General features: G+C 48.8%; 2 protein-coding genes across 6 annotated transcripts in view; one reads left to right on the top strand and one right to left on the bottom strand.

The window, feature by feature from the left end:
* Positions 1-26,086, bottom strand: part of LOC126526693 (nuclear distribution protein nudE-like 1) — a 463,503-nt gene that overhangs the window by 104,803 nt on the left and 332,614 nt on the right. The window lies entirely within an intron of this gene.
* On the top strand, positions 22,632-25,782 carry LOC140219926 (tigger transposable element-derived protein 6-like). The gene is made up of 2 exons (XM_072290110.1): positions 22,632-22,707; positions 24,839-25,782. Exons 1-2 carry the CDS (start codon positions 22,632-22,634, stop codon positions 25,780-25,782), a joined length of 1,020 nt encoding a protein of 339 aa, XP_072146211.1.

The following is a 26,086-nucleotide window of genomic DNA, read 5'->3' as shown; positions in this document are numbered from 1 at the left end:
ATGTAGGACGGTTAAGTTCTCACCGCAGCGTGTGCACGTCGGTGGGTCATTTGCAGTCAATAGGTGTTTGTGTGTGCCATAAGTGTGTCCTATTCTGAGTCGTGCTAGGGTGACTTCGGTGTGCCTATCCAGCTTCAGTGGGAAAGGTTTGGTTAATCGCAGTTTAAGCAGGTGCAGCCTATTTTCCACTTGCTTGTCCCACTCAGCTTGCCAATGGTTATGAAGCACCTTTCGTACCGCAGGTTTCATATCTACACCAGGTACCCAGCTTACATCAATAATATCCTGATGAGCCGCTTGTCCAGCATTCTTGTCTGCAATTTCATTGCCTGCGATCCCGGAGTGTCCTGGCACCCAGCATACAACAAGAGCGAGGTTTTGTTTATATGCTACGTGAATGTGTTTAAGGAGCATGTTTAATACAGGGTTTCGGCTTGTTTTGCCACAGGACAGGGCTGTGACAACACTTAAGGAATCTGTGTATATTATGGACTTTTGTATCTTGTGCTGCACTATGTATTCAACAGTGATCAGGATACCGTACGCTTCGGCTGTAAAAATGCTGCTATGGTTATGTAAGGTTTTAGTGTTGGAGAAGTTTGGGCCATGGGCTGCACATGATACTGAAGTTGCCGACTTCGAAGCATCAGTGAAAAATGCCATCGATCTATACTTGCCTTCAAGGGCCAAAAAATGTTGCTGGATGTGGGCACTTGGACAACTCTTTTTGATCAGTTCTCTAAAGGACAAGTCACAGGTAACTGTACATTGCTCCCAAGGTGGGATAGGTTCAGCATTGTCGCTTTCCTGTAGATCTGTGAAAAGTACTCCGAGTTTTTCTGCAACAGATTTTACTGCCAATGGGAACGGCGGGGCGTGTGAAGGCCTGTTTAAGTACAACTGATTTGTAGACTGATCACTTATGAGTGCTTTGCAAGGATGTTGTTTTAGTGACATGATTCTTATTGCATAGGCCAGATATGTACGTTGGTAATCCAGCGGCCACTGATCCGATTCTGCGTATAGACTTTGGACGGGGCTCGTCTGAAAGGCACCAAGTGCTAGGCGGATACCTAAGTGATAGACAGGATCGAGTTGCTTAAGTGTTGTCTTTGAAGCCGACTGGTATACAACACATACGTAGTCTATGCGTGACAACACAAGGCTTTTAAAAAGAGATAGGAGGCAATACCTATCTGTTCCCCACGACTTATGAGATAAAATCTTTAAAAGGTTCATGGTTTTAAGGCATTTCAGCTTCAACTGTTTTATATGCTGCGTGAAGGTTAGCTTACTATCGAAGGTTACACCCAGAAATTTTTGTTCTTTCCTATTTACCAGGCTTCTCCCATGCATCGTAATGCAAGGGTCAGGACATAGCCCTCTACGTCTGAAAAACAGCACACAGGAAGTCTTTTCTGCATTAAATCTAAACCCGTTTTCGTCTGCCCATTTCGTGAGCCGATTAACACTCAACTGTATCTGGCGTTCACATATGGACAGGTTGCAAGATTTAAAGCTGATTTGGATGTCGTCCACATAGACAGAATAAGACACCATTGATGGTATAACAGAGCGGAGAGAGTTCATTTTGATTATAAAAAGTGTGCAACTTAGCACTCCTCCCTGTGGTACACCGTTTTCTTGAATAAAAGTGCACGATAGTACATTGCCAATTCTAACGCGGAACTTTCTTTCAGATAAGTAATTTTGCAAAATACTCAGCATACTACCACAAATTCCATAGGAAGACAGGTCTTGCAGAATACCGTGTCGCCATGCAGTATCATATGCCTTCTCAAGATCAAAGAACACTGATAGACAGTATTGGCTATGTACAAATGCATCATGTATATATGATTCAAGGAGAACTAGATTATCAGTAGTAGACCTTGCTCTTCGGAAGCCAGATTGGCGAGGGTCCAATATACCATTATGTTCCAAAAAGAAGACAAGGCGTTGGTTAATCATCTTTTCAAATACTTTAAGTAAGCAGCTAGTGAGTGCAATTGGCCTGTAACTGTTAACTAAGGAAGGGTCTTTGCCGTGTTTGAGTATTGGTAGGACTATTGCTTCTTTCCAAGATGAAGGTATATGACCAGTACCAAATATCTTATTGTAAAGGCCTAAAAGGCAGTTTAGGGTCTCATAAGGCAGATTGTTGATTATTTCATAAGTTATTGCGTCAGAACCTGGAGCCGAGCTACCACAAGAGCCTAGCACAAGCTTGAGTTCGTGGAATGTTAACGGTCAATTGTACCCTTCTGATGACTTTTTTGGATGAAGAGGAATATTTTCAGCTATTCTTTTATGCTTTAAGAAAGTTTCGGAATAGTTTTCCGAACTTGATACTCTCTCAAAGTGCTCGCCAAGAGTGTTTGCTTGGTCTTCTATTGACTCACCAGAGCCATTGACGAGAGGAAAAGGATTTGGACGTTGTCCTTTTAGTTTACGTACCCTGTTATATACTTTGCTAACATCCGTGTATGAGTTTATTGAGGATATGTAGCGCGTCCAGCTTTCTCTTTTGGATATTCGGCGGATACGGCGTCCATTTGCTTTGCACCACTTAAATTCTATTAGTTTTCTGTGGTTGGATAGCATGAAAATCTACTCCATGCTTTGTTCTGGCGTTTCTTTGCAGTTTCGCAGTCTTTGTTCCACCACGGCTTTGGATTGACTTTATCTGTGCAGGACTGAGGTATGCAGCAGAACAGAGGATATGTTCAGTGATGTAGCTGGCCAGTTCCTCTACATCTAGGTGGTCCACACCTTCCAGGCACAGTTTACATATCTTTCTGAACTTCGACCAGTCTGCACTATGAATTTTCCACTTTTTGGGGTAAGCTGGTCCATCGTGCCACTTTGTTGTTTCCAGGAGTGTAGGGAAATGATCGCTCCCATATGGATTACTGATAACTCTCCATTCCAGGTATGGAAGAAGTGACGCTGACCCTGTTGCTAAATCTATACATGAATACGTGTTGTGTGTGGAACTGTAAAAGGTTGGCTCTGCCTTGTTAAATAGGCAGGCTCTAGAAGAAAGAAGGAAGTTCTCTATTGCCCGTCCTCTCGCATCACATCTTGAGTCCCCCAGAATGTGCTGTGAGCATTGAAGTCTCCGATTATTATATAGGGTTCGGGAAGCTGGTCAATCAGCTTTTCAAATTCTGCAATGTCAAACCTTTCATCAGGCGGTAAATATATAGAGCAAATAGTTATAAGTTGGTTGAACAACATAGCCCGAACAGCCACTGCTTCAAATGAACTTTGGAGTGATACATGCTGGTATGCAACTGACTTTTGGGCTATGATTGCCACGCTACCTGAAGAAGAATTGCCATTATTTCTATCTTTACAGAAAATTATGTACTGTTTTAAGAAGTTCTGGCGTGTAGACTTTAAATGTGTTTCTTGAACACAGAACAGTCGTGGCTGATATTCCTCCAGGAGATCTTTGACGTCATCTAGATTGCGAAATAGGCCCCTGGCATTCCACTGAATTATTTGTGTAGCCATATTGAGGAAGATTTTTATTGTCTGTGTTCAAGAGCACGTGGTAAAGATAGATGGATGTGTATACAAGGGCGGTAACCGTTTAGGTTACGGGTCCCTTTCTTTGAGCAGTTACAGGTATTTTATCTCTTCTAGCGCGCTCTTGAGAGCGCTGATCTTTCGGCATCGATGACGCCGAGGATTTCTGATCGACCTCCATAACCTTCTCTGAAGCGATGGAGGATCGTCAATTAGGCGCTGAAACTCGCGTCCCAGGCCGTGGAGTTCGGATTAGCTTTGGGACCTGCGGGACCGGAGTCGGCAGGTCCACCTTCGATGTTGATAGAGCAGCACTTGCTGCAGCCACCAGGGGGGCAGGCGGAGTGATTACCGGGCCACTATCAGTGACCGCGGTAGACTCCCGAGAGATTTGTGACACTGCCCCCAGTCGCGCCACCTCGGAAAAGCTTGTGTGATCTAAATATGACAGACGCTTTCTTGCTTCGTGAAATGTTATATTTTCTCTGACCTTTAATGCAATGATTTCTTTGTCCTTCTTCCATTTAGGGCATGTTCTAGAGAAGGCTGGATAGCTTCCATCACAGTTCACGCAATGTGGAGATGAGTCGCAAGTGTCTGATGGATGATCGTTCGAGCTGCATTTTGCGCAAGTCTGCCTTCCTCGGCATGTCTGGGATCCATGCCCATACCTCTGGCACTTAAAGCACCGTCGAGGATTTGGGATTTACGGCCTAACACGTACTTTGATATAGCCTGCATCCAATGTACTAGGCAGTAGACTGGTACCAAAGGTTAATACTATGTGCTTTGTTGGAAGTTGTTCATTGTTCCTGCGGATTAGGATTCTTTCTACTTTGATCACATTTTGATCCTGGAAACCTTCAAGCAGCTCTTCGTTACTAAGGTCTAAGAAGTCGTCTTCAGAGATTACTCCACGGCTCGTGTTCATGGTTCGATGTGCCGACACAGTGACTGCTACATCGCCAATGCATTTCAAGTCATTAATTTTATTGTGTTGTGTTTTATCCTTCAATTCAAGGAGCAGGTCTCCATTCGACATCTTTGTAGCTTTGTAGCCAGATCCTATACGCGGCGTGCACGCCGATGGCCGCGCCACTGGTGGCGGCCTTGCGCAGAACGCATGGGAGAGGAGCGAGCCGCGCGCCGTAGCACGCCGTAGTTTGTTGCGTCGCTGATAGTGCTTCTCCGTCTTATTTATGTTTTCAGAGCAAAATAAGCAACACCCTTCGCATGTGTGGGATGGCCAAAGCTTCCGAAGAATGTCGAAGAAGAATTGTTGCAGGGTGGGGGGGCTCAAATACCGGCGAAAACGTGCCGGTGATACGGTTCTAATTATTCCCCGCAAAGCCTCATCAGCAGGAGCAACGGTGGCAATGGATCGTAGCTTCGGCGCGAAATTTCTTGTTCTCATCCTTTCCTTTGTCGCTTCGGTGTTTTTTATTTTTTATTATTATTTTTTTACTCAACTGTAGTTAGACGGGTAAGCGACGAAGTTCGTGTGCAGTGCAACATGCGGTTGAAAGGCATTTCGCTAAAGTTCGGAATGCCGTTTGCCGCTTATATTGTTTTCCGCTTCTTTACCGCGTTGGGCTAGCTAGGCAGCACGACTGCATGAGCGCATTGTTTTGCATGTTAAAGCTACAGAAGTTTGCAAGAACTGAAATTGTTAGTTTTATGTGGCCCGGTAAATCCTCGCACCAGCTGTCGCGCACTTCATGTTTTTACATTTATCTTATGCGTGGCTTCGCCCATGTTTAACTGTTGCTAGTTGCTTCATGCATAACTCTTGATTCTTTTTAGCTGCGAAGTTTTCACCCTGCCCCGTTTGTAAAGGGTATAAATCACGCTGTGTCTTATCGGAATGACACCAAGCAAGTGCTTCTTTAACAGCTTTATTCATTTCGCCCGAGGGCACCTTAGATATTGTGGTTTTTTGGGAAATGTGTTTAGAAAATAGGTAGCTCAGGGCGAGAATTGCTAATAGTTACTGCATATGGTATTTTTGTTCTATTTTTCGCTGATCCATTTTTCCCTGAGTAGTTCGCGTCACGTCATCATACCTTGATGCTGTCTGAGCAGACTTAACACGCCGAGTGATTTGTTTGTTTCACAACGTAGTCGCTTCTTGCAAGTGAATTTTGCACTCAGCTGAATTATTTCTTATTATGCTTACGCCGCATAGGACTAAACCCGGCCTTGCCGCCAGCGCTGTATCTAATTTGACTGGCGCTGCTCTGCCTTTAAATATATCATGTGGCCCTTCTCTCTAGTAACATTTAAAAAAAGTACTGCAATGTTAGTCACACTATAGCTTTGCACGTTTCCAAGCAGTTCCCTTAGGGAATTTAAAATTGCAAAAACTGCAGCGCGAAAGGCAGTTCATCGGCGGTACAGCGCTAACACGCGCTTTTATTAACCCGTGCGTTTGGTGGCTTCGTTGACTATAGTGTACGCGTTTCTATCAATAAATTCGCAATTATTCTACTTCAGGCGACTTTCACTACACTTATTCGGCGGCGTCACATGTATTCATCGGCAGAAAAATCACAACGGTATATGCAGACATCGCACCGTGCGGATTTGTTATCTAAGTCTGCACTAACGACGGGTGCTTATTATTGAGGTACAGAAGCAGCATTAAGGCAAGGGTAGAATTAAAGAAAAAAAAACGGTCGAGACATCGCATTAGTCAACAAAATTTGTCGGCTAGTTTACATGAGCTCCACTTCATGTAAATGGTCTTCATGGCGTTTGTCTGCGGGACGCACCTGGCGCGTATGCGGACCATGTTGCCCCAAACACCGGTAACATCTTGTTCATACCCGCTCCCACAGAGGTCTGCGTCTTCCCTACAGCTGTCACCGCAGAAGAAGCAGTCTGGCGCCCGAACCAAGGACAAATCGCAGCCGCGAACTTCAGTCACCCTTGCTGCAAAGCGTTGTCGTCTGCTACTGCTCCCACGCGTATTGTTGGAAGCGATCGCTAGGTGGCTATCAGTGGCGCCTCTATAGGCGGTGCACGCGGCCTATAGTGTTTGAGAGGCATTTTGCCACCAAGAAGGGGGAGAATTTACGCACGCTCTTGTTGCCTTCACTGTGGATTACTTGGTACTTAGGGAAGTGTTCTTGATTGTTCTTCAAAAAGAATTGAAACGGTGCATCGGTGCGCCCTCTTTTTAGAGGGCGATCAAGGGAAAGTGGTTTGCTAGAAGCCATATAGAAGTCTCGAGTTCGGCAGCAGCGCCAACCGCCCACCACCGAGCCCAACATGGGGACGGAGCAAGTCTTACGAGTAAGACAAGCCCTCGCCAGTTGTACGGTGCTACTATAACCCAATCTGGAGTACCCAAGGTTGGCCACCCACACAAGGTTAACCCTCGCTGCCAGGAAAAATTGGAAGTAAAGAGAAGTGAGGAGAAGACAGGAAAGATGGAAAGTGAGAGAAAGATGAAGGCTGGAGGGAGAGAGAGACAGGAAAAGGCAACTACCGATTTCCCCGGGTGGGTCAGTCCGGGGGTGCCGTCTACGTGAAGCAGAGGCCAAAGAGGTGTGTTGCCTCCGCCGGGGGGCCTTAAAGGTCCAAACACAAGGCATTGGCTCAACCCCCAGGATCCCCCTTTCCCCGGACACGGCTAAGCTGCGCACGGCTACACGCGGGAGGGTCCAACCCTCGTGTGCTCGGGTACGTGGTGTCGCAACACACCAAACGCCTGCTGACGCGTATCTGCTGATGCGTATTGGCGTATCTCCAACTGCAGCCACAGGCTGTCTGAATATGTTGTCACATGGTTACTATCGGTTTTGTAGCTTGGTTTTTTGTAATCTCTTGATGTCACATGGTTTGCCGAGTGTACAAGTAGCCTTCTGTGTCACGAAATAAACCATCGGTTGGAAGTTAGCGCTCACTCTGTTTTCCGTTACCTTTAATTAGCTCTACCTCCTTTCTAAAGTCATCGCCAACATACTGCAGTCCTGCTCAACCAAGCACAAGTTGACTACATCTTACCATCCACAGACTAACGGTCTCACAGAGCGTTTCAATCGCACCCTAACAGACATGCTTGCAAAGTATGTCTTGTCTGACCATACTGATTGGGACCTTGCCCTACTCTATGTCACTTTTGCATATAACTCGTTGCGTCATGACACTGCCGGTTATTCCTCGTTCTTTCTGTTGTTCGGCCGAGAGCGCACATTGTCACTGGACGCATCCCTTCCGTCTGCTGCAGCAGAGAGCAGTGAGTATGCACTTGACGCCATCACCAGGGCAGCCCAAGCATGCGAAATTGCCCGCACTTGCCTCCTGACCTCCCAAGAGAAGCAACAGCGCTTGTATGATTGCCAAAACAGAGACGTGCACTTTTCGCCTGGATCTCAGGTACTCTTCTGGTCCCCGACTCGTCTTTGTTGGCCTGTCAAAAAATCTCCTGTCTCTGTACACAGGCCCAAGTGCTGCGTGCCACGACTCCAGTTATGTACGAAATCGCCTTTGTCGGTACCAGTGCCTCATCTGCCCCAATTTCCACACCTCACTGCCCCAATTTCCAATTTCAAACCATACTACTCTCCTGTTATCACCGATATTTAGACGCACCGGGATGGTGCTTCTGCCGCCAGGGCTAATGATAGATACATAATGCGTGTTTCTTGTGGACGATGCACGCGGGTGCCCTGACGAAGACGACATACGCTCTCTGGCTCTCAAGCTGTCGGCTAAACTGGCCAGTGCTGCAGTTATCTTTTGTAAATATACTCTGTAAATAGTCTCCAGTGCTTAATCTTTCGTTCGTGTAACAATATCGTCGGGCGCATAGTCCGTCAAGATGTGCCTCAGCTGACCATTTTGCCATTGTTCTGTGCCATCCATGTCACTAGTGGCACCTTCTCCTGAAATGGTTCTCGTGTTTATGTCGTGCCTCGCCTTAAACCTCGGCAGCCAGCCATTGCTGCTTACAAAGTCGTCGTGGTTCACCTGCGAAGAGAAAACCGGGGAGGACCTTTTTCACAAGTAGGGGTCCGCTAACAGGCAAGTTTTTCGATCATGCTGCTTTTAACCACTTCACCAGTGCCTCCTCCCGATCAGGAAAAGTCGAAACTCATAGGCAACATTTTTTCAGTCTCAGCAGCACTTCCGAGCAACTCTTCCTTCGCATTCCAAATGCCAGACACCATAGTGCCACGCACCACCAAACGCCACATCGCTTTCTCATAGAGTAAAGAGCGCTCTCTGGCGTGGCGCTGAAGTGATGTTGATGTGGCTTCACCCTTCACCCAAGCGCAAACGCAGTGAGCGCTTGGAGGCCGTCCTTCCGATCTCCGAGGCTCGTTCTGCCGGCCTGCCTAACGGGGACGACGTGCCACCGTGACTGCGCTATGAAAAGTGGAAGCGCTACTTGTTAACCAATGTGTACGCAATAAGCTGGTACGGTTTATCCGAATACAAAACGAATTCTGTTCAATGGCCGATGAGTCTGGGATTTGACTTTACTACTTTTAAAACGAAACTACTGTTTAAGCAGTTACGGTGTAACGAGGCTTCACTGTTTGATAATATATTCTCGATATTGTCACGTGGTAGTGACGGTGAAGAAAGAAGCAATACGGTGGAATACAAAACTAGCTTTTATTGGGCGAACCTGTGCCCACAAAACAGGCTACACTTATAGCACAACGATAGCGGCGAACACGGTCGGCGATCGTCGGAAAAACTGATTAGCGGGTCAAGCGTGTCGGCTTTTATAGATCAGTCGTCGAATGTTCCAGATTAACTGATGGGACCCGCGTGTCTTCCACAAAGTTCTACACCATTCGTGTCACGCGATGAAATCTGATAACACAAGGTTCGGCGACAACGGACACGCGGATAGAAGCGTCGATAACTTTCCAGAAACGTCGGATACATGCAGGCGCGTCCCTGGCTGTGCGATTACAGTTGTTAAGCGGCGAAACGTGGTTGCCCGATAAAGATAAGTACACGTGTCATTACCCCCCTCTTAAAAAGCATCGACCCGATGCTGCTAACAAACGAAAGTAACAAAGAAAAGCACTCGTAGCAAAGAAAACAACAAACTAAGGAAGTTCATTAGCGTCCGTAAAATGGTTTAAGGCGCACCACGTGGACCACTTCAGATCGTGCGCGGCGCCGCTGTGAGTGCGAAATGCCGTCTGGCACGACCTCATAGTCTAGTGCGCCAATACGTCGGATGACCTTGTAGGGTCCGAAATAGCGTCGCAGCAGCTTCTCACTGAGTCCTCGCCGGCGTATCGGGGTCCATACCCAAACACGGTCGCCGGGCTGGTACTCGACGAAGCGTCGTCGGAGGTTGTAGTGTCGGCTGTCGGTACGCTGCTGGGTCTTGATCCGTAGGCGGGCGAGCTGTCGGGCTTCTTCGGCGCGCTGGAGATAGGTAGCGACGTCAAGATTCTCCTCGTCAGTGACGTGCGGCAGCATGGCGTCGAGCGTCGTCGTCGGGTTCCTGCCGTAAACCAACTTGAATGGCGTGATCTGTGTTGTTTCTTGCACCGCCGTGTTGTAGGCGAAGGTGACATACGGCAGGACCGCGTCCCACGTCTTGTGCTCGACGTCGACGTACATTGCTAGCATGTCGGCGAGGGTCTTGTTCAGGCGCTCCGTGAGACCATTCGTCTGCGGATGGTAGGCAGTTGTCCTCCTGTGGCTCGTCTGGCTGTACTGCAGAATGGCTTCGGTGAGCTCTGCTGTAAAAGCCGTGCCTCTGTCGGTGATGAGGACTTCTGGGGCACCATGTCGCAGCAGGATGTTCTCGACGAAAAATTTCGCCACTTCGGCTGCGCTGCCTTTTGGTAGAGCTTTGGTTTCAGCAAAGCGGGTGAGATAGTCCGTCGCCACGATGATCCACTTATTCCTGGATGTTGACATCGGAAACGGCCCCAACAAATCCATCCCAATCTGCTGGAATGGTCGACGAGGAGGTTCGATCGGCTGTAGTAATCCTGCTGGCCTTGTCGGTGGTGTCTTGCGTCGTTGACAGTCTCTGCATGTCTTGACGTAACGGGCGACGTCGGCGGTCAGACGCGGCCAGTAATACTTTTCCTGTATCCTCGACAGCGTCCGGGAGAATCCGAGGTGCCCAGCGGTTGGATCGTCGTGTAGGGCGTGCAGTATTTCTGGACGGAGCGCTGACGGCACCACAAGAAGGTAGCTGGCGTGGACTGGTGAGAAGTTCTTCTTCACGAGCAGGTTGTTTCGTAGCGTGAACGAAGACAACACGCGCTTAAATGCCCTAGGGACAACGTCGGTGTTCCCTTTCAAATACTCGACGAGGCCTTTTAGCTCCGGGTCTGCTCGTTGCTGTTTAGTGAAGTCTTCCACGCTTATTATCCCAAGGAAGGCGTCGTCGTCCACGTCGTCTTGCGGCGGGGGATCGATTGGGGCGCGTGATAAGCAGTCGGCGTCGGAGTGTTTTCTTCCGGACTTGTATATTACCGTTACGTCATATTCTTGTAGTCTGAGGCTCCACCGCGCCAGCCGTCCTGAAGGGTCCTTTAAGTTAGCTAGCCAACACAATGCGTGGTGGTCGCTGACGACTTTGAATGGCCTGCCATAGAGGTAAGGGCGGAATTTAGCTGTAGCCCAAATGATGGCGAGGCATTCCTTTTCAGTCGTAGAATAATTGCTTTCCGCTTTTGACAGCGACCGGCTAGCATACGATATCACCCGTTCAAGTCCTTCTTTCCTCTGGACTAGGACGGCACCGAGGCCTAGGCTACTGGCGTCAGTGTGGATTTCAGTATCGGCGTCCTCGTCGAAGTGTGCAAGTACCGGCGGCGACTGCATGCGTCGTTTGAGTTCTTGAAATGCGTCGGCCTGCGGCGTTTCCCAATTGAACTCGACATCAGATTTTGTTAGATGTGTTAGCGGCTCCGCGATGCGCGAAAAGTCCTTGACAAAGCGCCTATAGTAGGCACACATGCCAAGGAATCTGCGCACTGCCTCCTTGTCGATTGGCTGCGGGAACTTTGCGATGGCAGCTGTCTTCTGCGGGTCGGGGCGCACTCCAGATTTGCTGATGACATGGCCTAGGAATAGAAGGTCATCGTAAGCGAAGCGACACTTTTCCGGTTTCAGGGTGAGCCCTGATGACTTGATGGCCTCTAATACTGTCGCAAGGCGCTTAAGGTGATCGTCGAAATTTCCGGCGAAGACGACGACGTCATCCAAGTAAACAAGACAGGTCTGCCACTTCAATCCTGCTAAAACCGTGTCCATCACGCGCTGGAACGTTGCAGGCGCCGAGCACAGTCCAAATGGCATAACCTTGAATTCATAGAGGCCGTCTGGCGTGATGAAGGCGGTCTTCTCGCGATCCCTTTCGTCGACTTCTATTTGCCAGTAGCCAGACTTGAGGTCCATCGATGAGAAGTATTTAGCATTGCAGAGCCGATCTAATGCGTCGTCTATCCGTGGGAGGGGGTATACGTCTTTCTTCGTGATTTTGTTCAGTCGACGATAATCGACGCAGAAACGTAGGGTTCCGTCCTTTTTCTTCACTAAAACAACTGGAGACGCCCACGGGCTTTTCGACGGCTGGATGATGTCGTCGCGCAGCATTTCGTCGACTTGTTGTCTTATAGCTTCGCGTTCTCGCGTCGAAACTCGGTAAGGGCTCTGGCGTAGTGGTCGAGCGCTCTCTTCGGTGATTATGCGATGCTTTGCGACTGGTGTTTGTCGAATCCTTGATGACGTCGAAAAGCAGTCTTTGTATCGTCGAAGCAGACTTCTGAGCTGTTGCTGCTTAATCACGGGGAGACTTGGATTTATGTTGAAGTCTGGCTCGGGAACTGCGGTCGTCGGGGTAGATGCAACAGAATCCGAGAGGACAAAGGCATCGCTGGTTTCCTGTATTTCCTCGATGAATGCGATCGTCGTGCCCTTGTTGATGTGCTTGAACTCCTGGCTGAAGTTTGTCAGCAACACTCTCGTGTTTCCTCCATGCAGTCGAGCGATCCCTCTTGCGACGCAAATTTCACGGTCGAGTAGTAGACGTTGGTCGCCTTCGATGACGCCTTCTACGTCAGCGGGTGCTTCGGTGCCGACCGAAATAACGATGCTGGAGCGAGGCGGGATGCTCACTTGATCTTCGAGCACACTCAAGGCGTGGTGACTACAAGGGCTCTCCGATGGTATCGCTTGATCTTCCGACAGCGTTATTGACTGCGACTTCAGGTCGATGATTGCGCCGTGTTGGTTCAGGAAGTCCATGCCGAGAATGACGTCTCGTGAACACTGTTGCAGGATAACGAAGGTGGCAGGGTAAGTCCGGTCATGAATGGTAATTCTTGCCGTGCAGACTCCAGTCGGCGTAATGAGGTGTCCTCCAGCGGTCCGAATTTGGGGGCCCTCCCATACAGTCTTAACCTTCTTCAACTGGGCGGCGGTGTGTCCACTCATTACGGAGTAATCGGCCCCTGTGTCGACTAAGGCAGTGACTGCGTGGCCGTCGAGAAGCACGTCAAGGTCGGTGGTTCTTTGTCTGGCGTTGCAGTTAGGTCGTGGCGTCGGATCACGGCTGCGTCGTGTTGAACTGAAGCTGGAACGTCGCTTCGTCAAGTCGTCTTTCGTCGGTGTAGTCTTGGCTTCCGGACTTCGTCGGGATGGCGGCGTGTCGTCATTAGGTCGTCGAGATGGTTTCTTCGTCGTCTTCGTCGGCGGCGGAGGATCTTCGTCAGTTCGACGAACAGCAACCGCACCTCCATCGGTTGCTGCTTTTAGTTTTCCGGATATGGGCTCGCAGAGCGGCCCCGGGCTGGGCCGGTGTATGGTCGGTGCTGCGGCGACAGGTAGCGGCCTGGTGACGGCGAACGGGACGGTCGTCGAGGGCTCCACTGAGTAGCGGCGAGGTAGTCGGCGATGTCACGAGGGCGTTCACCTTCCCTCGGGCGCTGTGCGTTCACGGCGAAGCCTCGCAATCCCAGGTCGCGGTATGGGCATCGGCGGTACACGTGGCCGGCTTCGCCGCAGTGGTAGCAGAGCGGGCGGTGGTCGGGGGCGCGCCAAATGTCCGTCTTCCTCGCGTAGGTGCGCTGGGCGACGGGTGGGCGTGCTGGCGGCGGCGGCGGTGGACGACGGAATTGTGGCGTTACAGGGCCCTGGCGTTGTCGCGGAGGGGGAGCTTGACGGCGTGCGACGGCGGCGTAAGTCATCGCTTCTGGCTGGGGCTGCGGTAATTGTGGTTGCACCTCAGGAACTCCTAGCGATCGGTGCACCTCTTCTTTCACGATGTCGGCGATCGAGGCCACTTGAGGCTGCGACGATGGCAAGAGCTTGCGCAGTTCTTCGCGCACGATGGCCCTGATGGTCTCGCATAAATCGTCCGTGGCCAGTGATTGGATTCCGGAGTAGCTTGTTGGCTTGGTGCGTCGGTCAAATTGCCGGTTCCGCAATTCCAGTGTCTTCTCGATGCTCGTCGCCTCACGAAGAAACTCGTCGACGGTCTTCGGTGGGCTTCTTACCATACCGGCGAAAAGTTCCTCCTTTACACCACGCATCAGTAGACGTACTTTCTTCTCCTCGGACATTTCTGGGTCGGCGTGGCGGAACAGACGGCTCCTTTCCTCAGTGAAAATCGCGATCGTCTCATTCGGCAGCTGCGCTCTTGTCTCCAGTAGAGCTTGGGCTCGCTCTTTTCGCACGACGCTTTGAAATGTTTGCAGGAAGCCGCTTCGGAAGAGGTCCCACGTCGTCAAGGTGGCTTCTCGATTCTCGAACCACGTCTTGGCGGCGTCCTCCAATGCGAAATAGACATGTCGTAGCTTGTCGTCGCTTGCCCAGTTGTTAAACGTAGCGACCCTCTCATACGTTTCCAGCCAGGTTTCCGGGTCCTCAAATGTGGAACCGCGGAACGTTGGTGGTTCCCTGGGCTGCTGCAGCACGATGGGGGACGCCGGGGCTGCCATTGCGGTTGCCTTGGCCACAATCTTCTTGGTCTTCTCAGGTAGAAGTCCGTGCTCCGGGGGCAGCTGTTGAAGACGGCGGCTTGCTCGGTGGTCCGGGACTACGTTGGTGCTCTGTTTGTTGTCTGGGCTGGGATCACGGCTTGTCGGGGGCGTCCTGTACATGGACGAAAAGCACCTCCACCAGATGTCACGTGGTAGTGACGGTGAAGAAAGAAGCAATACGGTGGAATACAAAACTAGCTTTTATTGGGCGAACCTGTGCCCACAAAACAGGCTACACTTATAGCACAACGATAGCGGCGAACACGGTCGGCGATCGTCGGAAAAACTGATTAGCGGGTCAAGCGCGTCGGCTTTTATAGATCAGTCGTCGAATGTTCCAGATTAACTGATGGGACCCGCGTGTCTTCCACAAAGTTCTACACCATTCGTGTCACGCGATGAAATCTGATAACACAAGGTTCGGCGACAACGGACACGCGGATAGAAGCGTCGATAACTTTCCAGAAACGTCGGATACATGCAGGCGCGTCCCTGGCTGTGCGATTACAGTTGTTAAGCGGCGAAACGTGGTTGCCCGATAAAGATAAGTACACGTGTCAATATAGTGAAGTACAGTTGCCGACCGATTTTCCGGACTCCAAAAATTCGGACATGCCCGATTATTCGGTCAGCTTCGCGGCACCGCCATTCTCCCCATAGACCATAATGTATAACAACTGCCGAAAGTTCGGACACGTTGCAACCTCTCGTCCGATTTTTCGGACACTCCTTGAGCCAACCCGATCGAGAGCATCATGCAGCGACTCTGACCGGCGCATAGTTCGACTTGCTGAACGCCATTTTTGTTTTAAACAGAGCCTCCTTGCTGCCCCACGAAGTGGCGCTACTGAAAATCCCTGCTCAGCATCATCGTTTCTGCCTGGTTTGATAGAGTGGCTCTACAGCAGTTCCGGTTTCAGCTTAGTAAGCCATGTCAAGACAATCCAGTAGCTGATTTGTTTCTTCGCGCATGACGCTGCGAGCAGGCCACGTTTTTCGTTTGTGCGACTGGCGTCGGCACGGTGGTGTTTGCTTTGTGTGCTGTGTCGAGGTTTCGGTGATCCAACGCGGCGTACGGAAACATCGCGTCAAGTGTCTAATGGTGCCGACAGTGCCCGCGCAGACTGCGCTGGGGAATGCTGGCAAGCGGGTGCTGGGAGGCCTAGGATTTGTCGCCTTCCGATGTGCTCCCTACTGACGCGGAAAATGTTCTGCCGAGACCTGCGCAGTTGTTGCATTGCGATGCCGGACACCGTCTCATTTGAGTTTCACAGGTGCTGACAATGCTGTACTGACATGCGCAGAACTCGACGACGGCGAGATCATTCGTCAGGTTTCTGCTGCACCGCCGGACGATGACTCAGAGTCGGAATATGACGCACCATGTGCTACGCTGCCGTCGCATGCGGAGCGAGCACAAACAGTGACCGTGCTTTCAGCCGCCTATAGTGACCGTACGACCCTCTCCGAGATTCAGGGTTATCTGATTGCGCGTAAACGGAACAGCGTGCAATGGCGCATTCACGATTTCTTCAAGCCTACTGCCGAGCCCGAACAAGTGCGTGGAAATAAAGGATTTCATTTTTTTTTCTTAATCTGTTTCTTCGGACACCTATTTATTCGGACATTTCCGCAGCCCCTGTGAGGTCCGAATAAACGGTCGGCGACTGTATTTAACTTTTTATAACATCTTGTCCATAAAAAACCATCTATTTAGAACCTCAACCTTACGTAGTGTGTTTACACACAATTTTAATATTCCAACATTTCCCTGCCACCACAGAGCACCGCGACAATAAAGTTCCACAGACGCAGATGGCCACATTGCTTAATTCCAAGCGGCTGCTTGCGAACACATCTCTCAAACCACACACTGCACAACCAAACCAAGACCGACCGCCAAAGCTGAGCAGCTTCGTGCTCTGTATAAAACCTGATGAAATCTTATAGGGCCCCGCATGCTGTATGCTTTGGCTGTGGGCGAGAGCATGTGAGGAAGAGCCGGCTTGATGAGTGCAGTCTTCTGTCGTGAGCAAGGGGAAAGAGGAGGGCGTGGTGATGCAAATGGGAGCACGTCTCCTTTCCTAGTGCGGCCGTGGCTATGCGTGGCTATCAGAGCAGCTGGGTGAATACACAGCCTGAGATTTCCTGTTTCAGAGGTGATGCGCAAAGAGCAGGTGAGCCCAAATGGCGGAGCATCATGTGCAGCTCCTTCTCACGCTTGCATTGGGTTTTGTAGACGCAATGAAGCGGGATAAAAATGAACCATTCACTCTTCACTGCCGGCATTTCTCACGACATTGTCGCACCACTGCGGACAGTATCGGCTGCTGGGGTGGAGTGGACGTCAAAGTATGGCTGGCTTCGCTTCTTACCATTGATGGGAAGCTATCGTCAACATGGCACGAAACCGCATCTTTCATTGCCACATCTCTGTTAGAACAAAATTAATTTATTTTTCTTCCAAATTTTTTTTCCCTATTGCCTGTTAATTCAAAAAATTTCACAGCCCATTCCATGTGAAAAAAATCGATCGACTGTACTTATTTGCAGAAAGGTTAATTTCAATATAACAAAATTTCGATATAATGAAGCAAATTGCTAATTTAACTGCCTTCGTTTTATAAAGGTTTAATTGTGAACATGCAGTTGAAAAAAGAAGAAAATGAAATTATCTCTTCAATGAAATGGCCCTCAGTCCCCAGTGGCTGCGGAGCACCTGACCAAGGTGGCGGTCAGACTTGCAACGCAGCAGAGGGTGCTAAGAACATCGGGGTCTGGACAGGCCGCCAATGGAAACTGACCCTTCGAACGTTTAACACCTGAACCCTCTTGAATGAGGCAAGCTTGGCAGGACTCTTCGAAGAACTATCAGAAACTGGTTGGGATATTATCAGCCTTAGTGAGATTAGAAGACTTGGTGAGGCTTACACATTGCTGAATAATGGCCATGCCCTCTGCTATAGAGGTCTCCCGGATAAGAAGCAATACAGGGTAGGATTCCTAATCCATAAAGACATAGCGGGCAACATTGACGAATTCTACAGCATCAACAAGAGGGTAGCAGTAGTCGTAATCAAACTTAATAAGAGGTATAGATTAAAGGTAGTACAAGCCTATACTCCAACATCCAGTCACTATGATGAGGAAGTAGATCAGTTTTGTGAAGATGTTGAATTAGCGATGAGAAAAGTACAAACTCAGTAAACTGTACTAATGGGCGACTTCAATGCAAAAGTGGGGAAAAAGCAGGCGGGTGAACAGGCAATTGGCAACTACGGTGTCGACTCTAGAAACGCTAGAGGCAAGATGCTGGTAGAATTCGCTGAAAGGAATAAGCTGCAAATAATGAACACCTTTTTCAGGAAGCGCATTAATAGAAAGTGGACTTGGAACAGCCGTAATGGTGAAACAAGAAATGAAATTGATTTCGTACTTTCTGCCGATCCCAGCAGAGTGCAGGATGTAGCAGTGATAGGTAAGGTAAAGTGCAGTGATCATAGGTTAGTAAGGGCTAGGATTCACCTCAATTTGAAGAGAGAAAGAGTAAAATTGGTCAAGAAGAAACAGGTCAACTTAGAGGCAGTAAGGGTAAAAGCAGACGAATTCAGCCTGGTACTGGCAAACACAGATGCAGTCTTAGAACAGAGAGATGAAGATGACATAGAGGTAATGAAGCAAACCGTAACTAGGCTGGCTTCAGAGCCAGCAATTGAAGTGGGAGGCAAGGCACCAAAACAACCAGTAGGCAAGCTCTCCCAAGTAACAAAGGACCTAATAAAAAAACGACAAAGAATGAAAGTGCCCAACTCAAGAGATAAGATAGAATTCGCTGAACTGTCAAAACTGATCAACAAGGCGAAAGTAAGGGATATTCGAAACTATAACGTGAGAAAGACTGAAGAAGCCGTAAAAAATTGACGCAGCCTGAAATCAGTGAGAAAGGAACCTGGCATAGGACAAACCAAGATGTATGCACGGAGAGATAAGCAGGGTAATATCATCAGCAATCTTGAAGGTATAATAAAAGCAGATGAAGAATTCTATACTGACCTGTACATTACCCAGAGGACTCCATTCGAAACAATAATGAATGAATACAGAAACTCCTCCTATAGCTAGAGATGAGGTCAGAAGACCATCCCAAGACATGAAACGGGGAAAAGGGGCAGGAGAAGATGGAATAACAGTCAATTTATTAACCAAAGTTGGAGGCGACATAATGCAAGAAAAACTGGCGGCTCTCCATACGAAGTGTCTATCGACTGCAAGGGTCCCAGAAAACTGGAACAATGCAAACATTATGATAATCCACAAAAAGGGCGATGTTAAAGAAAAAATAAAATTATAGGCCCATTAGCTTACTCTCAGTATTATATAAAATATTGTCACGTGGTGGTGACGTTAAGAACACAGTAGCAATACTGTGAAAGGCAAAACTAGACTTTATTGGGCGAACCTGTGCCCACAAAACAGGCTACACTTATAGCACAACGAAAGCAGCGAACACAGTCGGCGATCGTCGGAAATCTGATCAGCGAGGAAAGCGCGTCGGCTTTTATACAGCAGTCGTCGAATGTTCCAGACTAATCGTTCGGACCCGCGCGCCTTCCACAATGTTCTACACCATTCGCGTCACACGATGAAATCAGATAACACAACGTTCGGCGACAACAGACAGCCGGGTAGAAGCATCGATAACTTTCCAGAAACTTCGGATACATGCAGGCGCGTCCCGCGCTGTGCGATTAGATTTGTTAGGTGGCGAAACGTGGTCGCCCGATAAAGATAAGTACACGTGTCAATACCCCCCTCTTAAAAAGCATCGACCCGATGCTGCAAACAAACGAAGTTAATAAACAAAAGCACTCGCAGCAAAGAAAAGAACAAAAATGACGAAGTTCGTCAGCGTCCGTAAAAGGGTTTAAGGCGCACCACGTGGACCACTTCAGATCGTGCGCGGCGCCGCTGTGAATGCGAAATGCCGTCTGGCACGACCTCATAATCCAGAGCGCCAATACGTCGGATGACCTTGTAGGGTCCGAAATAGCGTCGGAGTAGCTTCTCACTGAGTCCTCGTCGGCGTATCGGAGTCCAGACCCAAACACGGTCGCCAGGCTGGTACTCGACGAAGCGTCGTCGGAGGTTGTAGTGTCGGCTGTCGGTCCTCTGCTGGCTCTTGATTCGCAGGCGGGCGAGCTGTCGGGCTTCTTCGGCGCGCTGGAGATAGCTAGCGACGTCAAGATTTTCCTCGTCAGTGACATGCGGCAGCATGGCGTCAAGCGTCGTCGTCGGGTTCCTGCCGTAGACCAGCTTGAACGGCGTGAGCTGTGTTGTTTCTTGCACCGCCGTGTTGTACGGAAAGGTTACGTACGGCAGGACCGCGTCCCACGTCTTGTGTTCGACGTCGACGTACATTACTAGCATGTCGGCGAGGGTCTTGTTCAGGCGCTCCGTGAGACCATTCGTCTGCGGATGGTAGGCAGTTGTCCTCCTGTGGCTTGTCTGGCTGTACTGCAGAATGGCTTGGGTGAGCTCTGCTGTAAAAGCCGTTCCTCTGTCGGTGATGAGGACTTCTGGGGCACCATGTCGCAGAAGGATGTTTTCGACGAAAAATTTCGCCACTTCGGCTGCGCTGCCTTTTGGTAGAGCTCACCCAAGCCATTCTGCAGTACAGCCAGACAAGCCACAGGAGGACAACCACCACGTGACATCTGCGAGAGGTACTGGGATCGATACCCAGCACCTCCACCAGATGTCACGTGGTGGTGACGTTAAGAACACAGTAGCAATACTGTGAAAGGCAAAACTAGACTTTATTGGGCGAACCTGTGCCCACAAAACAGGCTACACTTATAGCACAACGAAAGCAGCGAACACAGTCGGCGATCGTCGGAAATCTGATCAGCGAGGCAAGCGCGTCGGCTTTTATACAGCAGTCGTCGAATGTTCCAGACTAATCGTTCGGACCCGCGCGCCTTCCACAATGTTCTACACCATTCGCGTCACACGATGAAATCAGATAACACAACGTTCGGCGACAACAGACAGCCGGGCAGAAGCATCGATAACTTTCCAGAAACTTCGGATACATGCAGGCGCGTCCCGCGCTGTGCGATTAGATTTGTTAGGTGGCGAAACGTGGTCGCCCGATAAAGATAAGTACACGTGTCAATATTTACGAAAATAATCTCGAATAGAATAAGGACAACACTGGAATTTAATCAACCAAGGGAGCAGGCTGGCTTCAGAAAGAGATACTCTACAATGGATCACACCCATGTCATTAACCAGGTTATCGAGAAATCCGCAGAGTACAATAAGCCTCTCTATATGGCTTCCATAGATTACGAAAAAGCATTTGATTCAGTAGAGATACCAGCAGACATAGAGGCATTGCATAATCAAGGAGTACAGACCGCTTACGTAAATACCCTAGAAAATATCTACACAGATTTCACAGCCACCTTAATTCTACGCAAGAAAAGCCGAAAGATACCTATAAACAAAGGGGTCAGACTAGGAGACACAATCTCTCCAATGCTATTCACTGCGTGCTTAGAAGAAGTATTCAAGCCATTAAACTGAGCAGGCTTAAGAGTAAAGATTGACGGTCAATACCTCAACAACCTTCGGTTTGCCGATGACATTGTTCTATTCAGCAACAATGGAGACGAGTTACAACAAATGATTCAGGACCTTAACAGGGAGAGTGTAAGAGTGGGACTGAAGATTAATATGCAGAAGACAAGATAATGATAAATAACCTGACAAGGGAACAAGAGTTCAAGATCGCAAGTCAGCCTCTATGTTTACCTAGGTCAACTAATCACAGGGAATCCAGACCATGAGAGGGAAATTCACAAAAGAATAAAAATGGGTTGGATCGCGTACGGCAGACATCGTGAGCTCCTGAATGGGAGCTTACTGTTATCATTGAAAAGGAAAGAATACATTCAGTGCATTTTATCGGGGCTGACATACCGCGCAGAGACTTGGCGGCTGACAAAGAAGCTTGAGAACAAATTAAGGAGCGCACATAAAGCGATGGAACGAAGAATGCTAGGCATAACTTTAAGAGACAGACAGAGAGCAGTTTGAATCAGAGAGGAAACTGGCACAGACAATATTCTAATAGACATTAAGAGAAAAAAAATGGCACTGGGCAGGCCATGTAATGCGCAGACTAGACAACCGTTGGACCATTAGAGTAACAGAATGGGTACCAAGAGAAGGGAAGTGCAGTAGAGGATGGCAGAAGACTAGATGGAGTGACGAAATTTGAAAATTTGCGGGTGCTATTTGAAATCGGTTGGCGCAGGAAAGGGGTAATTGGAGATCGCAGGAAGAGGCCTTCGTCCTGCAGTGGACATGAATAGGCTGATGGGGATGATGATGATACAGTCGAATCTCGATAATTTGAACTTGCTCTTTAAGTATTTGTGCACCACAGAACGATGTACAAATGGTGTGATGTGTGAAATATCGAGGCGCACAAGCACACAGCGAGCGAGGGAGAAAGCTAAACTTGAGGAAGCGGGCTAAGCTGGTGCTGGGCCGGCGGGGCTGGTGGCGCCAGCGCGACAATAGCCGAAGCTGAGGGAGTTATGAGAGAGGGCAAGGGGAGCATAGTTGCGAGGAAGGGTGGGAGCCAACCGGATTTGCTTTCCCACCCGCTCAATGGATGGCGCTAATGACCTCTGCCCCCTAAACTGCCACCTGAGACGGCTGCCGAAGACTGCCACCGAAGCAACGGAGTTGTCGAGGCTGGACTGGGCCTCTACCGCTGCCTTCCCTCTGTGTGCCCACGTGCTGTTTCCTTCGTCTGCTGACAGACGGGCAACTGTGTTTACATTCTTCGTCCTGTGTCCTTGATGTGTCTTATCAAGGTGATGAAGTTGTTGCCACTGATCATAACCATGTTGGTGTGCTCCCTTCCGTTGAGGCGTTGTTGCCGCATTTAAGGGGCAAGGATAATGAGGTACTCAGTGTCGCCTTCGTGTCATCCTATTAAGAGTCTGTCTTGCCGTACAGAATTGGATACGACACACAGTCTCCAACAACCTTTTCATTGGGATGCTTTGGTTTAGACTCGTGGTTGCAAAAAAACGAGCGCAAATGAGACCAAACCAAGTCAACCAAAGCAAGCACGAGCGAGAGCTGAATCAGACGCGAGTACGAAAAGAGCAGTCGGGTGGGTCCGTATGACACGTTTCCTGCATGTACGTCACTGTGGGGGCTACTCTCATTGCTCTTCTCCACTCGCGGCTTGCTTGTTGCCACCGCGAGCCACGAAAAATCGGCCCAGGACCAATCTCTCGCACGGCACGTGTTTTACCGCTAGTGTGGCTGGGGCATTACAGCGTGACACAGAAACAGCGACCTTGCCATTTCAGAGAGAATGAAATTTGCACTACATCTTTATCTTTTTTTGCACGCGGCGTTAACTGATCTCTCCTAAGCTTTTCCTCTATGATGGGGTGAGAGCAATGCTGGTCAGAGGCATTGCTGCATGATTTGCCGCGCTGCTGAGAGCATTGTCAGAGCATGGTATGTTTGAAAATGCTTGCATGTACTGGCCGTTTTCACCCATTGGTATAAGCATAACTTCTATAAATATTGAGGTCTTCATATCACATCTAATCTATGTTTGTCTTTGTATGTTGAGAAAATAATTAACAACACTAATTGCATATAAAGTTACTTACGGCATAGCTTTTCAGCAGCTCCTTCAACTTTAAAGCTCTTGTTGTATAAAACACTCATTCGATCTAAATTAGAATACAGTCGAATCCCGGCTAAATGAAGTCCACCTCAACGAAATTTTCGCCACAACAAATACTCTTTCATTCCCCATCAATGTCCCATAGAACAGAATGCATTGAAATTCTTTCCAAAACAAATTACTTCGCGGACACATTTTCACTTCAATGAAGTTTTTACTGAACAGATGTGAGCAAAATTATTTAGACTGTAGCTCATCAAAAACCCTAAAACTATTTTTTCATCATCACACGTGGCTGTGAAGCAGTGCAATGACACAGACACAGTGAAGACACACAAGAAAAGACGACACACTTTTCTTGTGTGTCTTCACATTAATACGAAAGTGTTAAGGGCCCCGCATCGCAGAAAATTAGGTGGCAGCGCCCCCCGTCCGGTGTCAGACGTCGTTTTGGCAAAAAAAAAAAAAATTAGACGCACCCATACCCAGGCTTTCCATGTGGCGCAAGGAAGCTAATGAACTAATTTAATCTTTCAAGATAAGATGCGAAGAAAAATCTAAAGTACGACTTACGACCTACAGATATGATTGCGTCAGATTGAAATTTGACTATACAAGGAAACATAATTCTCTTAGATGAAAACTCAAAGAAACGCCTTTTCCAGCATTTCACCATTTATAGACTGGCCACAGCATCCACCCTTTGCGTGCGCCAGCACCTGACGGTCTCGGGGGCCATGGAGTGATTCCTTGCAACACCTCCAGATGGCACTCGCCTCCCCCGCATCGCGGGCAATGCAAGAAGCCATGTTTCTACCAAAAAGCCTGCCTTTGCGCATAGCATTCGCGGCCAGCGTTTCCCGTTAAACATTATGGTTACATACGCTCCAGTTGCCGGGGAGCGTGCGAAGCAGTCAGGGATCTTTGAATGCCATCAAATTCCACTCTTAGCTCTACTGTTACCACGAGAAAATGGCAGTTCTTTATAGGTCTTGGTAAAAAATTATTTACCACTACAAATAATATTCCAGTACACAGTGCTACACAGCATATTGTGCATAATGAAATGCTCTTTCCGAAAACATCTGTTCTTGAACAAAAAATTTATTAGGTAAAACAAAAATTCCAGGAAGTGCCATTTTTGCTGCCAGTCGATAAAAACAAGAAAAAAAGAAACATGATTATCTACAATAATATTAATATCAAAGAAAATATAGAATACAGTCCAGCCCACTTATAACAGCCGCAGATATAACGAACGCTCGCTTAGTACGAACGAGGGCGGTGCTACCGTCAAAATATATATTGGGGCAATGGCACAGTGTCTCACATAGAACAAACTGTTGTGGCCTCAACACTCGGTTAGAGCGAACGCGAAGCTGTCGGGCCCCTGTAGTTGACCGAGCCAGCTGTGTTTGGTGCGGTTTCGCTGGACTGCGAACCCGCGGCAGGCGAATTTCGTGCACTTTGTGTTCCCCTGACACGACGCGAACACAGAGCGCACAAAGCGTCCCCCGGCGCTCCTTTGCGGGTAAAATAAAGTAAAAAAATAAAAAGCGCGCGTTGAAAAATGAAAACGAAAAAGTGCGCGCGCGAACAGCAAAGAACAGCAAGTTGCGCATAACCGTTCTTCTGTGTGTCAATATGGACGGCAGTGACCGGCGGCTGCCTTTTGTCATTGGCAAGTCACGTAAGCCGCGATGCTTTGGAAGCTACATGCCCGTACGCTACAGGAACAATACAAAAGCCTGGATGAGTCGTGACTTATTTGCCGAGTGGCTTGTCGAGTTGGCACGAAAAAACATGGCACGAAAAAACAGGAAGGTCCTGCTCGTGCTGGATAACTGTGCGGCGCACCATGTGCAGCCTTCCTTGAGTGCGGTGACAGTGCTCTTCTTGCTTCCCAATGCAACCTGCGAAATTCAGCCGCTGGATATGGGCATCGTTCATGCGTTCAAGGTGTGCTACCGGCGGCGTGTCATCCAACGCTTGTTGATCGCGATTGATGCTGCCATGCCAGTTCGCATCAGCTTGCTTGCCGCCGTGGACATGTTGAAAGCGGCGTGGATGGAACTCACCGCGGAGTGCATAGAAAATTGCTTCCGCAAGGCGGGTTTTATGGGCCCAGGCACCGAGGACGCCATAGATCACCCACCGGAAGGCCGGTCGCACGAGGACTTGTGGCAACGCGTCGTTGACACGCAGCTGGCCGGACCTGACGTTGCCTGGGACGATTTCGTTTCTGCTGATGACGACGCCGACATTGCAGAGCCATGCACTGACGAAGCTATTGTGTGTGAAGTGCGAGCCCTTCCTGACTGCCCAGAGGCCGACGAGGACGATGACGAGGATGCTGCTCTACCGCCGGTTGCTGTGAACGCTTCAACCGCGATCGGTTACATCGCGTCGCTTAAGGAACTCGTGTGCAGCAGAGGCCTTGGCGATGAACATATTACCGCGCTGGAAAAATTAGAAACGGCAGTGATGCTATCAGCTTTGAAGAAGCAGACATGCATCACGGACTTTTTTCAAAAAATAAAATAAACAAAACTTTCGTCTCGCTTGCTCTTTTTTCCCGTATTATAGGTGGTCCACTTAGTACGAACTTTGCATACAACGAACAAATGCCACGTGACGATCAAGTTCGTTATATGTGGGCTGGACTGTATATAGAATTTCAAAGATTAACCCTTTCACTGGCGGACCTTTCTGGCCGTGACGCACCCCCAGTGTCTGCTTGGTTTCAGGGAACGAGCATAACAGGGAATGAACATAGCAACTTATTTTTGATTATGATTCGTATACAAATAACATAGTCAATACAATATGCACACTTCAGTGTTCTGCT

The sequence above is a fragment of the Dermacentor andersoni genome, chromosome 8 (genome assembly GCF_023375885.2).
Source record: "Dermacentor andersoni chromosome 8, qqDerAnde1_hic_scaffold, whole genome shotgun sequence".
Classification (NCBI taxonomy): Eukaryota; Metazoa; Arthropoda; class Arachnida; order Ixodida; family Ixodidae; genus Dermacentor; species Dermacentor andersoni.
This window is presented reverse-complemented; position numbering and strand designations above follow the sequence as displayed.